The 14,033-nt window shown below is 37.4% G+C and overlaps 1 protein-coding gene across 4 annotated transcripts in view; it reads right to left on the reverse strand.

Moving 5' to 3' along the window:
- Positions 1 to 14,033, reverse strand: part of NTNG1 (netrin G1) — a 329,267-nt gene that overhangs the window by 151,053 nt on the left and 164,181 nt on the right. For all 4 annotated transcript variants that reach the window (XM_004420755.3, XM_014780097.2, XM_014780099.2 and 1 more), the window contains exon 3: positions 9,746 to 10,386. In XM_004420755.3, the coding sequence (XP_004420812.1) occupies positions 9,746 to 10,386 (641 nt within the window). The remainder of the gene's footprint in view (positions 1 to 9,745; positions 10,387 to 14,033) is intronic.

Here is a 14,033-nt window from a genome sequence, read left to right on the forward strand (position 1 = left end):
ATGACGCTGTCTCCATCCAACATGACAAATTGCCGACCTCTTAGACTCCCCACTCCCATCGTCTCTTGGTCCACTCTCCCCCAATCTGTTCTCTGTTCCCAGAAGCACTGGAGGATCTATAATTACACGTGGATGTCACCAATATGTTGTGACAGCTTTGCTTCCCTGATATTTTGGTAGGACCAAATGAGTAAAAGCAGCCAGGAGACCAACACAATTCCTAGACAAGGCAATATCCCTTAGCTGCATACTCTGTTTAGTTACGGGGCTCTCATTTGTTATTTATCAACACTCCTAAGGAGGAAAAGAAAGGCAATATGCATTTAACTAAAATCAGCCTAGAGTTTTCAGAATATCTGCCAAAGAAATGAAAAAGATAAAAAAGAATATATTAAATGTTAGTTAATCTTATTTTCCTTTACATAATTTTAGTTTATTGCTGTAATTAGAGTTTGAGGAGCTACATTTGAGAGGAACAGAAATCCTCCAGCATCTCTATTTATCTGTAAAATGCACCAGATTGTACCACTTGGCATTTCATTTTTTTACATCTTTGCTGACTCTTCCATCACAATATCTCTAGCTTAAAAACAAAACAAAAATATCCCTATCTATTCCAATATAGTACTTAATTTCCTATAATTTTTAAAGAAAGATACACAGTACTCCACAAGGTTTAAAAAATAAGAGCAACAGTTAAATAAAGAAAAGTATTCCCTATCAAGGCTAGCCTTGCCCTAAGATAGTCTCATTTTTTTCACCTAATGTAGCAACAATATAGGAATGATGATAGCTAAAATTAGACCTTGCTGTGAAATATCAGTCTGTTGATAGCACTGTAAATAGTTCAAACACATGCACACACACACACACACACACACACGAGATGTTTTCATTTATTTCTTTATATCATATGAAAAGTCCAATGATATTGGAGATTGAAGGGACCTTGTTACCCTATATGAGTTCTGCTAATGCTAGTTCTTTGGGAGTATTAATAGAAATTTTTTGGATAAATTTGGGAGGCTCTGGGTATATAAACTGGAAATGTATCTTTATTGTAGGACATCTCAGGGCCCTCAATACACTAATATACATTGTGATTCTCCTAGAAGGAAATGTTGTGAGCAACACTTCCCAAATATATTTGAGCAGTACAAATGCCTTTATTTGATGAGCAATTCTGACAAATGCTGATCTAGTATAACATTCTAATTTTGTAGAATGAGGAGAATCTGCTCACAGTGGTTGGGACTTGCTCTGAGCTCATAGAGTTGTTAGCATTGCCAGATCTAGAAACTATTTTTCTTGACCCCTCACCAATGTTTCCTCCTAAAATAAGACAAATAATGATTTTGAGATCCTAGTGTTTTGTCCTCTCTCCTCTCAATAGCACAATATCAGTTGTCTTAGGCACCAGTCACAAAGTAAGAAAGAGCTGACACAGTAGCTATCCTAATTATATAATATTCTGGATTGGGATCTGTGGACCAATGGGATTTGTGAGGCTTTTATATCACATATTTAAAACCTAGTCTATCCATTCATTCAATGATTTTAAAGCAGAAGTTTAGAAACAAATTCATTTGCTAAAACATAAGTAAGTTTTAAATTTTCCTTTCCTTCTTTGCCACTGATTGAGTAACCTTGTTTAGATACAATTTTCCTACCCATAAAAAGGAGGCAGAAATAGTAATCATGAGTTTATATGCAGTGCAGTTAATTCTGGTTAAACTAACATATTTAGTTCTAAAAGTGACCTACTGAATTGGAATATAGAGGTATATTGCAATGAAATCAACATATATATACACACAACCAAACTTTTATGAGAAAAACCTATGACATTAACACATTTGTTCCTGTATTTGGAGAATGAACGGAAATGGTGTCTCTACCGAACCATTGATCACACAGGTAAGTGATAGTGTAAGATCAAAAACTCTTACACTTAACATCAACCAATTGCCATGACCTCCTAATGTATCAAGAAATACCTCTGATCCTAGGGACAAAAAACTGCAAGACCTTCCAAAGATGCCAACCACTGAATCAGGATAAAAACCATGGCTCCCGAAGTTAGACAGAAGAGCTGAGTTTCTCTCTCTTTCCCATTGTTTGGGCATGCAGATGTAGCTGGAATGAAGCATCCTACACAAATGCTAAGTTAAGTGAGGGAGGAAATTATTTCACTCTTTTATTATGTGGCATTTTGCCTAAATACCCTTATGTTTCTTAAAAAGGAGACATCTTTTCTTTAATGACCCACTAGTTTAAAAAAAAATCTATGGCACTGGGGAATTAAGGATAAAGAGACAAGCTCTTAAATTGGGTTGTTTTTCGGCACACTAATGAAGTTCATAATTTAATTGGAGGAATTATTAGATATATTCTTTCCCTATAATAGTGCAAACCTCAGGGGAAAATGAGCTGCTTATGCATATATTCTCTTTATAATACAAGAAATCCTCAAGGATTTAAAAAATATGCTCCAAATCAGAATGGCACTCAGTTGTCCATTTAAAATGGGTTCATACCATAAATCTTTACTTTAAGCATTTACACTGGAGTTAAGTAGCAATGCTTTGTGTTGTTTTTTATTTTTAATTATGTTTTTCATTTTTAATTATCTGAGCTTTTCATTTGAATACTCTTATTTACTGAACTTCGTTCTCCCTTTAAAAGAAGAGGAAATTAGATTTAAAAATTTTGGATTGTAGAATAGTTAAACATTCATTTAGCTTGAAAACAAAGAGTTGGGGGAATCGGATCATTGCAAATTTATGAAACTTTGTTATATGAAAGAGTCAGCACACTTATTTACTACAGTTTCAGAAGAGAGAATGTAGACTAATATATGGAAGTTAAAAGAAGAAGTAGATTACCCTCAATTGAAGGATAAATTTTCTTAAAATAAGCTAAGGTAGTTGGGCATTTCCAAGTTTATTCATTAATGTTTGTGGCTTGTTTTAGTGTTTGATGATGCCCATTAAGTGAAAGTGGTTGCAAGTACTCATGGAAAAATATGGGACAAAAAATAATATTGAGAAAATTCAGTTTATTTATTTATGTCTTTTCTCCCCTTAGAAAATGAGAAACTATCATCATAATTTTACTTTTGCAGGAAAACACCTAGATCTATCACAATATGACAAATTAGCCCAATCACACATTATAAAGTTCATAAAAATGAGATGAGAAGTTCGAGTTCAGATAAACACACAGCAACCTGGTGTAGTGAAATATTGAGCCAAAAGTCATGGAAAGCACAACTCCCAGAACATTCCAAGAAGGGCAGAGCCACAAGACTTATTGGTTCATCATTGCTACTTTAAGACGGCTCCTTTGGCAATATTCTGGATTTCCTATATGTACTGAGCTTACTTCAGGCTAGTGTGGCTATAAGAGCATGAAGTAGAGAAAGCATGAGGTTTGTAATTAGCAACCCAATTTTGTCACTTTATTATGTGTGGGATGTTTAAAAACAAGTCATGGAACTTCTCTGGTCCTCAGTTTTCTCATCTGTAAAATAGGGGCAAAACAGTATCAGCCTCAAAAGTTTCTTGTGAGGATTAAAGGAAAGAAGGTACCTGACAAGAACCTTGTAACCTGATTACAGGTAAAGGATTATTATTTAAATATTAACGGAGGCTATTAGAATTACCTTAACTCTGTCCTCTCTTTTCTGATTTCCTCCTGTTTCTCAGATTATTTCTCATTTTTCTTCAGAAATTACCTCAAACGACAGTATTCCACAGAGTTCTGTAAATGTCCTATACATGACTATAGTCATTTATAATTATAAGGGAAAAAACCCTATCATATCAATGTGATTCCCTACACTTCAACCATCACATGTAAAATGATAATTTTCAAAGCTATATTTCTGCCTCAAACTTCTTTCTGCAACACCAGAGAAGTATTTTCAAATCCTTAACTGGACTCTGCACTTGGATTCCTACTGAAGTCTTTCCTTCAGCCCTTCTTTCCTCAAAATCTGATTGGTCACCAAGTCCTATTGACTCTGTAAGCAAATCTCAAACTCTTGTGTTATGAATGCTTTTGTGCAATTTGGAGAGCTTTTCTGGACTCTCCATTTGAGCATTAGGACTTGGAGTTATATTAGCTCCAAAATTAAGCAAGGTTACAGCTCTCCTTGTCTCTCTGTATTTCCTTGTTAAACACAGCCACACTGGAATATCCTCTAATACGACTGCCTTAGAAGGTTTCTCACCTGCACTTAGTGGATATATGAGAACCCATGTAATCTTAGATTTCCTATGACATGGGAGACTCAGAGGCCAAAACGTCGGAATCATTCAATGCTTCTTAGAGATGCTGAAGGTCCATAAGGAGAAGATGGAAGGGCATCTCCCAGGATTTGTCCATTCCACCAATTCCTAACTATTTGGAGTTCCTTAACATGCTGTGCTGTTTTTAAGCATAATTTGTCACTTATAATATCCATTCTGCCCCAGCTGCTGGGCATTCTAAAGCACATATTTCAAGACACCATGCAAATGTCACATCCTCATCAAAGCTTTTGCTAGGCTTCCCAGATTAAATTAGTATCTCCTTCTCTGTTACCAGGGCACTTCACATATTCACACAGCAAAAGCACTCAACCTATATTGTCATCATTTTTTGTTTACATGTCTGTGGCCCTTCTGGATATCAGCTCCTTGAGAGCATTGACTACGCCTTGTGCATCTCCGTATGTCCACTGTCTAAACCAGTGTCTGTCCCAGGGTGGAGGATAAGTATTTTTTGGTGACAGAAAGAAGGAAAGGTGTTATAAAAGCAGAATCTGTCAAGCAGTAGTAAAGCCCAACCTCAATAATTAGTAATAATTGAGGAGAATGAACAAACGCCAGGCCCATTGCTTCAAAAGCACCTTGCAGGACGCTCTCACAGGAGAGGTGAAAAGTAAATATTTTGGTACATTTATTTGAATTGTGGCTAAGAAAAAGACTTAAGAGAACTTGCAGGATAACTGATAAGCCTTTTGTCATCGGCAAAGCACTTCTGTGTTACAAGATTTTTCCAAATTATTTGAGAAAATTTGAAGAATGCTCTACTGATTTTATACTTTTAAACTTCCCCAAGTGTTTTTGCTTTCCTAATATCACATATTTTTGTACTAACCATTTGAAAGCCTTGCTCTAAGAAAGTGAATTTCAGCCTCCTTTTGTCCTAATTATAGTAAATACCAAGGTAGTGACAGTCAAACAGTGAGAGTTTACAAATATATCTGAATCCTTCTGAGGGTAAGAGTGTAGGGGGCATTTCCCACTCCTGACACCCCCTTAGCGTGCTTCTTTCTCTGGACCTTTCCAGGTCCTGGGATTAGGCAGGGCGGGAGTGATTCGGAGCTGGGGCAGTAGTGAAGTGAAGATAGCACCCAAAAGTTTGTTAAGTGGAGCTTCTGTTCTGCTAGTGCTGCTTGGCTCCTTTCTTGGAGATAAACAATGGAGGCATAGAAGGAAAAGTCAATTCTATAAATAGTACCTGACAGCCGAGTATCTGTAACGAGCATGGGTAGGCACTGCGAGGGCTAAGAAATGAGTAAACACCACTGAGAAAAAATTACTGATAATTATGTTTAGGAATATTGTGTGTAACAGGGCAAATAATGGAGATGTGGGTTAGAGTTTTCTAGGCCACTGAAAAAAGTTCTTACAATTCTGTTGTAAAGTTCCTGAGGTTGAAAAAGAATTTCTATTATTTTATGTCTGAAACCAGTACCTTGATACATTGCCGATAGCATATGTTACAAACTAAAGAGCATATTATCAGATGTTCGTTTGTCTTTCAGATTTAATAATTACTATAATAAATCACATTACTTCCTTGAAACTGTTCATGACAAAGAAACAATAAATAATATTGAGTTTATATTTTATAAAATCTATGCATCTGACAAACATAATGTTCAACTTTTCAATTAATTTAACTATAGAAAGCTCAGAAGAAAACAAAACACTTAAAAATCAAAACTTCCAATTGTGTAGCTAAGAAAACATTTTGGACAATATCTGTGTTTAATAGCCTGTGAATTTAACTCCTTGTCTGTATAGAAAGATATTCAGAACAAACATCTACTTCTCATTTCTCCGCTCACCCCTCATCTGAGTAGACTTTATTTATGCATTAGATGACCTTTCTGGCCATTAGAACCATCTTGCTCCAGCAGTTAATTAACACAAGTACCATAATTTAATACAGTTAATGCTACTTGATGCCCTTTAATGTACCTTCCATTAGTGATATTATTGTAGTATTACCCTGTAAATTAAAATGAGATCAAGACTAAGAGAGCCACTCTTTAATTAAGGTACTGGCACACTGCACTTGTCTATTATTCACTAGAGAAAATCACCCTGATTTACTGAAGCAGGACATCCATAAGTCAGAATTAGTCCATGAAGATTATTAGGTTTATTGAACAACGTAAGTACTATGAAGACACTGAGATTGCCAACAGCCATGTTTCCTCTTTTTCCTCCATTCTCTTAATAAATACACAATAAGGGGGAGTAAATGAAAGCAAAATAAGTATGTAGCAAAAGGTATTTTGTCACCAGTTAAATAGGTGTCAGATCAGATTGTCACATGCTAAAAAGAACATAAATGCTACATTAATCTAATAACAATCAAAACATCATTTTCACACCAAACAATACTAGCCAGTATAAAACATCAAGACCACGTACACCTGTGTCAAGGAGTAGAGAAATGGATTTCACAGTCAGTCAATTCAAACAAAGACTCTCCAACTATTTTGTTTCAGGGATTAATATTTCAAGGTGAAAAATCTTCTATTCTCTGGCTACTATTCTAAGGATATTAGCCCACTTTCCCCAAAAAACTCATGCCAATTCCCACATTATAGTGGGGGTGGGGGTGGAGTGACAAGTAGAAAAATATTATAGTGATCAGACAGAGATATGTAAAGATATGTTACATGTTGTAATCATCTCACGGATGGTGGAAGAGTGGGTTCAGGGAAACAAAGACCTCAGTTATATTTTGGAAAGTTTGTATTTATGATATTCATGAAAAGAAACCTTTACAACTTTCTTTTAGAGATCATCAATTAATGTTCAAGCCTCCTATAGATGATTTGCTATATAAGAAAAAGACAACATAGACTGTTAACCCTACTGAAAATTTCAAGGGTAAAACATATATCAGCTTGTATGCTGAAAGGCTTGTGAACCAGGCAACAACTCAACAGTTCCCTTCAGTGGCTCCATCTTCCTTATATAACTTAAAAGCTGGAGACACGCCCGAGCCATCAGGCCTTGCTTCTTTAGTCCCTCCCCTAAGACTAAAAATACCCCGGCCATCTGGTGCCTAGCACAGGATCAGTTTTGCCCTGAGGAATTTGGACAGAGTTTAGAGGTGACAGAGTGGGACCTTATGGAAGGGGCTCACCTCTATTGGACCTTTCTCTCTTGTCCAGGTGCCTCCTCACCAGCTTACAGTTGACTGGTGAACAGGAAAAGACAGTGGAGGTGAGTCCCAGAGAAGGGAGGAGGGCTCCTCTAAACTCCTCAGAGCCACTGAAATGCAGTTGGAGGACACTACTAGGATGAAGGATAAAAGAAAAGTGGTAAATCTGGTGGGATTCTACATTTCTAACATGCAACCTTTAAGAGAGAGTATTTCTGACTCCAACAGAGAATGCATAAAATGCCTGTAGCTTAAAGTGTATCTTATACTTTCTTTGAAATAGTCAGAGGGAACAAAAGTGAATATCCAATAACAGAAATAAGCCCCAATAATAGTTACTTCCCAACCAGAAGGCTTCACAAGATTGCCTTCTTTACAAGTGGAAAATGAGAGTTTGGGGGGAAGTCAGGCTATAAAGATTTTGGCTAAGGTTAAGGATTTCTTCAACTGACCTAGATAATACTACCCAACAATGTAGATCACACTAGGATTCAAATTCAAATCTCAGCTTATTAATTTTGACATTTATTCTTGTAGATGAACAGAATACCTGTTACTTTGTTGTGGTATGCTATCGTTAATACTATCAACATCAATTATTTTTATATATGTCCCCAAGAATAAGATACTAGAACCTGATCTTTTGCTAAAATATTAATGACTATAATGGTTGCATTTTATTATAAATAGCAAACTCATGTTTAAGGCAACAGCTCCATATTGCCCTCTCGTGGTGCCCTGCTAACACAGGAACCCTGGAACCCACAAGCTCAGAGTTGTATCAGTGCATATTTTTCTTAGAAATATTATTTTGCTTTAAAGATATCTTCTTCATATATCACTGAACGTTGGTTAAAAGTTTTAAAGAGGCTCCATAGCTAAAGATTCTTGACTCTTCCATAAGGAAAATGAAGCTCGAACAAAGCTGAGGGTAGGTGGCCACCAGTTCCTGCTACCTTCCATAAGTAAGATTCTATAAGGTAAGATTCCAAAATCTTTACCACCATACTGAGGTCATGTTCATCACTCCATTCCATGTGCCCACTATGGTCCTTACTTAACAGCTATGACCTCTTTTTCCTTCTAGTGCACAAATATAATAGCACTATTGTCAAAGATGGCTTGAGATGATTCTCTGAAAGCCAGGGGGTCTCAACATTTTTCCAGTTTCAGAGGACTGGACTGCCCTCTAGATAGGACAGGATGCTAGAGACCAGTAAACTTAGTGAATCCTGCCTTATCTGTTTAAATTTTATGATTACTTAATTAAACCTATATGATTTATGTACTGTTTATATTCTTATATATCTTGATTTAAAGCTACCTTGGCATTTTTAGAACGATTATTGCTTGCCTTTGCTCTCCAGTTTTTCCATTTTGCTGTATACTCCACTCTTATCTTTAGTTTTCCCAACTCGTTATGTCATGCCTCAACTCCCATCAGTTGGTTATTTTGATAACATACTACACTTAAAAATCTGGTTGAAAACTTCTTTGTTAGTGGTCCAGATTCTCGTTATTCAAGTTTTCCATTTAAACATCTTCAAAGTTCTTAGAAACTTGCTCAGTTGTGTCTCTGGTATGTTAGCAAAACCAAGGGTATGCCTGGCTGTGACCATTAATGTGTTTAAATTCTGGTCCATCCATAAGTGACCTACAAATGAAAGGAGCCCAACTCAGGTCCATATTTGAAAAGGTAGTGTATCTTTTTCAAACAATAGCATCCAAAATTGAAAGTAGAGCTTGCTTCTCTTTAACAAACGCATTGTGTTTCCTAACGCTTTTGGTTCTGATTTAACAAATTTAAAGAACTATAACTTTCATTTCCAGAACTTTTCTTGTGTGATATAACAAAACATAACCAGAGAGTTGTACCATGTTGAAATCCTCTCTTGCATTCCAAAACAAGGGAAAAATGTATTTCTTGTTTTTCAGTCCCTTTCATAAAGCAACAAGCTTTGTTCCCCCCGGCTTCATTGCCTTAAAGACTTAAACTACCTCCTGATCTAGGGAGTTCCTTGGTCTCAAAAAAGATGCTATTTTTTTTGGTTTTGTTCAAATTCTAAGAAATCCTGCCAGGTTCAGGTTCAGTGACAGCAAGTCTGGGATCACAAATTACTGTTGAGTAAGAAGAGTCTCAAAGGCCTCAGAACCTACCTCTAGGCTGGTGTTCCTGAGAAAATGTTGCAGTAGAAAGTGACAAACACCACTCTAGAGCTGCAGGACCAACACACTCACATTTTCTTTGAACACACCCATTCTCATTCAAGTCAGACAGACGTTCTCTTACCTTCCGTGCACTTTTATGTCTGAGATTGCATAAAAGTAGCGTGCCAAGTGTAGCTCATCTACAAATATTTCCCCAACGGCTGGTCTCAAAAGCCTAATCCTCAGGTCTGTGACTGTAAAGAAATCTCTGAGTTTCTTGGTTGTATCCAGCTGTCCGTAGAGGGAAGCCATATTGCGTAGCCACGGTCCAGCAAAAAACGCGAACCTGTCTTTGATTTCAAAGTGGATTATTTTGCTATTTGTCATATACCCCGTGGAGTACTCTTCAGTGCAAATGATTTCTAAGACCGTATGCTGTGATAAATCCTTCACGGATTTAGGATCCATGTGAAAAGCATCTAAGCAGTCTGTGGCATAGTACTGATAGGGCTGCCATGTTCGTCCATAATCAAGAGATTTCTCCAGGATCATTTGGTCTGGACGCCCCGATTCAAAGGTAATAACTATGTTGTCTGTGAGCTCAATGGTTTTGCTCCAAGACAGAGTGATGTTAACCTGGAGAGGCTTGGGATACTCCTTCCAAGTAGCAGACTGCCAAAATGTGGAGGGATGTCTTCCTTCAAAATCAAACATCAGCTCAGGGGGATGCGCCAGCTCAGGGGTACTTGCATCACACTCATTATTGCACATGTAGGGGTTGCCCTATGGAAGAAGAACAAAAGAGGTTGCATCAAAACACTGGTTTGACACAAGTCTTGCCATATTGCTGTTGCTGAGTAAGAGGCTAGGAAAGACAGAAAAAAATAAACCTGTGTTTCGTAATTATTTTTATTTGCCCTACCTGGATTGTCTTCTTTAACAGTTTAAAAAAAAAAAAAAAGAAGCAGCAATATGGTAATTTTCCTTTCATGGGCTTTAAGAAATGAAAACAGTTTATTTATCCCATATATGTTAGACCCATAATGTAGTCCCAGAAGCACAAAGACACTGGGCAACTGTCTCACAGCTCAATACCTCCACATCCTCTTAGAAAGATGCTATAGAAAGGCAAGAAAATTTCTCCATGCCTCAAGGACGTTCCTCAAGAGCACAGTTCTTTAAAAGAGTCATTTTTCAAGCAAAGCTTTAGAATTAGCCATGGACCGTAGATACCTGTGTCCTGTTTAGGAAACAATACCCCCACACAACATTCAGCTTCTCTTTGCTTTGCTTCAAATCCATCACACTTAACTGGGTCCCTGCTTCATAAAGCCTGCTATTAAAGCATTTACTTTGTTCACCACAAATCATTACAGCGTGGTACACTACAGGCTTTAGGGCTTTGTCCAAACATCTGCCATCATATTAGCTAGAGGCAAGGGGATTCCTCAGGAAAGACTTGGGGCGGGGAGTGTGCTCCAACTTATCAGGACAGAAAAATCCAGTACTTAATTAGAAGGGTGTTGCAAAGAGCCACAGCCGCTTGATGTGTTACTCTGTGTCGGCCCATAGTCAGCTCTCCATGGATGTTAGCCATTACTATTATTTTCCCTTTCACAAAGGCTACTTCCTTCATAGTCCATTCAAATAAGAAGCTGGAAATGTCTCCTTGTCATAACACAACAAGTTATAACACCACTTATGCTACATTAAGTGGTTGCTCTCGGCTTTCATCAGTAGATTCTATGGCAAACAATGGGCTCCCTGATTTTTGTTTATTTTCTGTTTAAGAAAATAAATGTATCATTTAGAGTCAACTCTTCAGGTATTTCTCTCTAATCCTGTACTGGGTAATTATAAGCAAGGATGGATGAAAGAATCGACCCTCTGCCATTGTCCTTAGGCTTTCTCTTGTAATTACAATTATACTTTTTTTTTCTTTTTCATAAACAAAGAGCTTTTCATCATACCTGTAGGATGCATGAGCTGGGTCTCAAATAATGAATTTACACTTTAGACATCGAAGCTCAGTTACTGGCTGACTCCTGTGAAATGTAAGATGAACATTGGAGAATTGCCTTGGCCTCCCAAGAGGCAACTTTCTCTTTAGTCAGCTAATACTTTTACTCTCTTTCCCATTAACGCAACCGAATCCTAAAGCTGGCAACAGGTTTGGGGAACTCAAGTATAATTGAGATGGGGCAGGAGAAAGGAGAGAAGGTACATTATTTGAGGAACAGAACTGTTTTAAAAATACATTCAAGGCATCAGTGATAATGGAAATGTTTCTGTATTTCTCTCTCGAATTTCAATTCCCTATTCCTGATCTCAGCGTCTGTGGCACTATTTATAGTATCTCCTTCAAAACGAGCCAAGGGGGGGAAATAAGTTTCTGTTCCAGGTGGAATAAATCACCAAATTTATTATTATTTAAACTCTCTTAAGCACACCAGAGAGCCAAATGCTAAGCTCTGCAAACTGGCAAAGGCTTTTTATGGAGGGCTATAAATATTGTGGAATCTGTCAGGATTTATAAATTCTAAATATATGTAAATGCACATTTTACTGGAAGGGGTCAGATTTACACAAATCACACCTTCATTTAAGATTTACTGAAAAAATATGGTCACTTCAAAATTTATCAGCACATAGCCATCTGCACAATCCTTAACTTGGATGCCTCCACCTTCCTCCTGACAAGTGTCAGGAGGATGAACAAGTGTTCATCACTCAGATGAAACAAGTGTTTTCATCTGAGGTTAAGGGTATCGAAACACAGGAAGTAACTCTGCAGGGTACACCCGAAGTGAGTTATCAGGCATTTATGTTAAGTTGTGTTGAAAGATAGCATTTCTTCGACTTCAGCATAGATGCACAGAGCTTCTCAGATGGGGACAGGGTGCTGGGACGAAGTGGGAGGCATGGCAGGCTAATTTTGGGAATGGGTCAATATTAGCAAACCTGTCTTAGAAAATATGCTTAAAGATATCTATCTAAAAGCATTCATTCCTACATTCAATAAAAGGTGTTGACAATAACCACCATTTATTTAGCACTTATGGGTCAGACATTTTACATACATTATTCTAGGTAATCCTTTTCATCTTTACCTTACAGAAGAGAAAACTGAGGCACAGAGAAGTGTTAGGTAATTTGCCCAAGATCATATAATAAAGTGAGTAAGGGGCAGAGCCAGGAACCTCTTCTCTTGCCCCTGTCCTTGCCTGTTCAACTCCCAAGTCAATGGAGTTCCCTGTGATACAACCCAGTCTTAGAAACAGGGTTGGCTGGTAGAAAGGAAGGGCCTAAGATCAAACGAGTTTGGGAATCACAGCCTAAGATCTTCTTGTCCTTAGAGAGCCCTAATGAGCGTCATCATACATCTGAGATGCCTTGAAGTTAAGAACCTTCCTTAGCTTCATGTAACACCTAGTTTCAGAAACTTATTTGACCATGGAGCCCCTTCTTGTTTTAGTAACCCCTATTTATATAATTTATATACCATACAAGTAGTGTCCTGGAGAGCATCTTTTGATTGTCTCTGCTTTCCGTTACTTTTAATATTGTAAACATGTAGATGCCAAACAGCACTGCACAACCCAAAGTTTTATTCCTTTAATGAAGACATGCCCACATACAGCACTCAGTCTCTGCTTTTGTACTACAGGAACACTCTTCCACTGGGGCTTAGCAGGACAGTGAGCTCAGGATAAATGCTTACATTTACATCAAGTTGTCAGCCATCAAAATGCATGCCAGGACAAGGAGAAATCTCATTGTTTTGCTCTGATCTGGTGCTCTAGGCACCTGAAAAATGAGAGAAAAGCTTCATGCATTCAATCATGATGTATTGATCGCCTACTATATTACTATATTTAAGTTACTTGTCTTGGCTCTCAAGATACAGTAGTAGACAAATCCCAGTCCTTGCTTTCAGCAGAGTTTCCATCTTAGTTGAAGGAGATGCACTAAACAAACAAATATATAGTGTTTCATAACGTTACACGGTGATAACTGCTACGGAGAAAAATAAAGCCAATTAAAGGGGAGAATGGTGTTGGAGGAAGGATACTGGTTGTAATTTTATATTGGGAGGTCAGAACAAGTCTTTTCTCGATAATGTGACATTTGAGCAGATTAAGAACAATCCCCAATTTACACTGGCAATGATCAGAGGTTGACAGTTTCGTCCTTCATCTGACTCTACTCTTAGTGATAATTTCAGCAGCATAACAATTTATTGAAATTGATGAGTAAACAAATCCTTTCAAATGAAATTCTACACTAAACGACTGTAGATACCAAAAAAAAGAAATCAATTGAACTCTTCTTATTTCATAGTACTCATGCTCTTTTAGGAGATTAATGATTCAATGCTCATTAACATAATTCACTGAGAGACAATGACATTGAGAGAAAATTAGCAGGGA

The sequence above is a fragment of the Ceratotherium simum genome, chromosome 2 (assembly GCF_057802395.1).
Source record: "Ceratotherium simum simum isolate JZ-2026a chromosome 2, ASM5780239v1, whole genome shotgun sequence".
Classification (NCBI taxonomy): domain Eukaryota; kingdom Metazoa; phylum Chordata; class Mammalia; order Perissodactyla; family Rhinocerotidae; genus Ceratotherium; species Ceratotherium simum.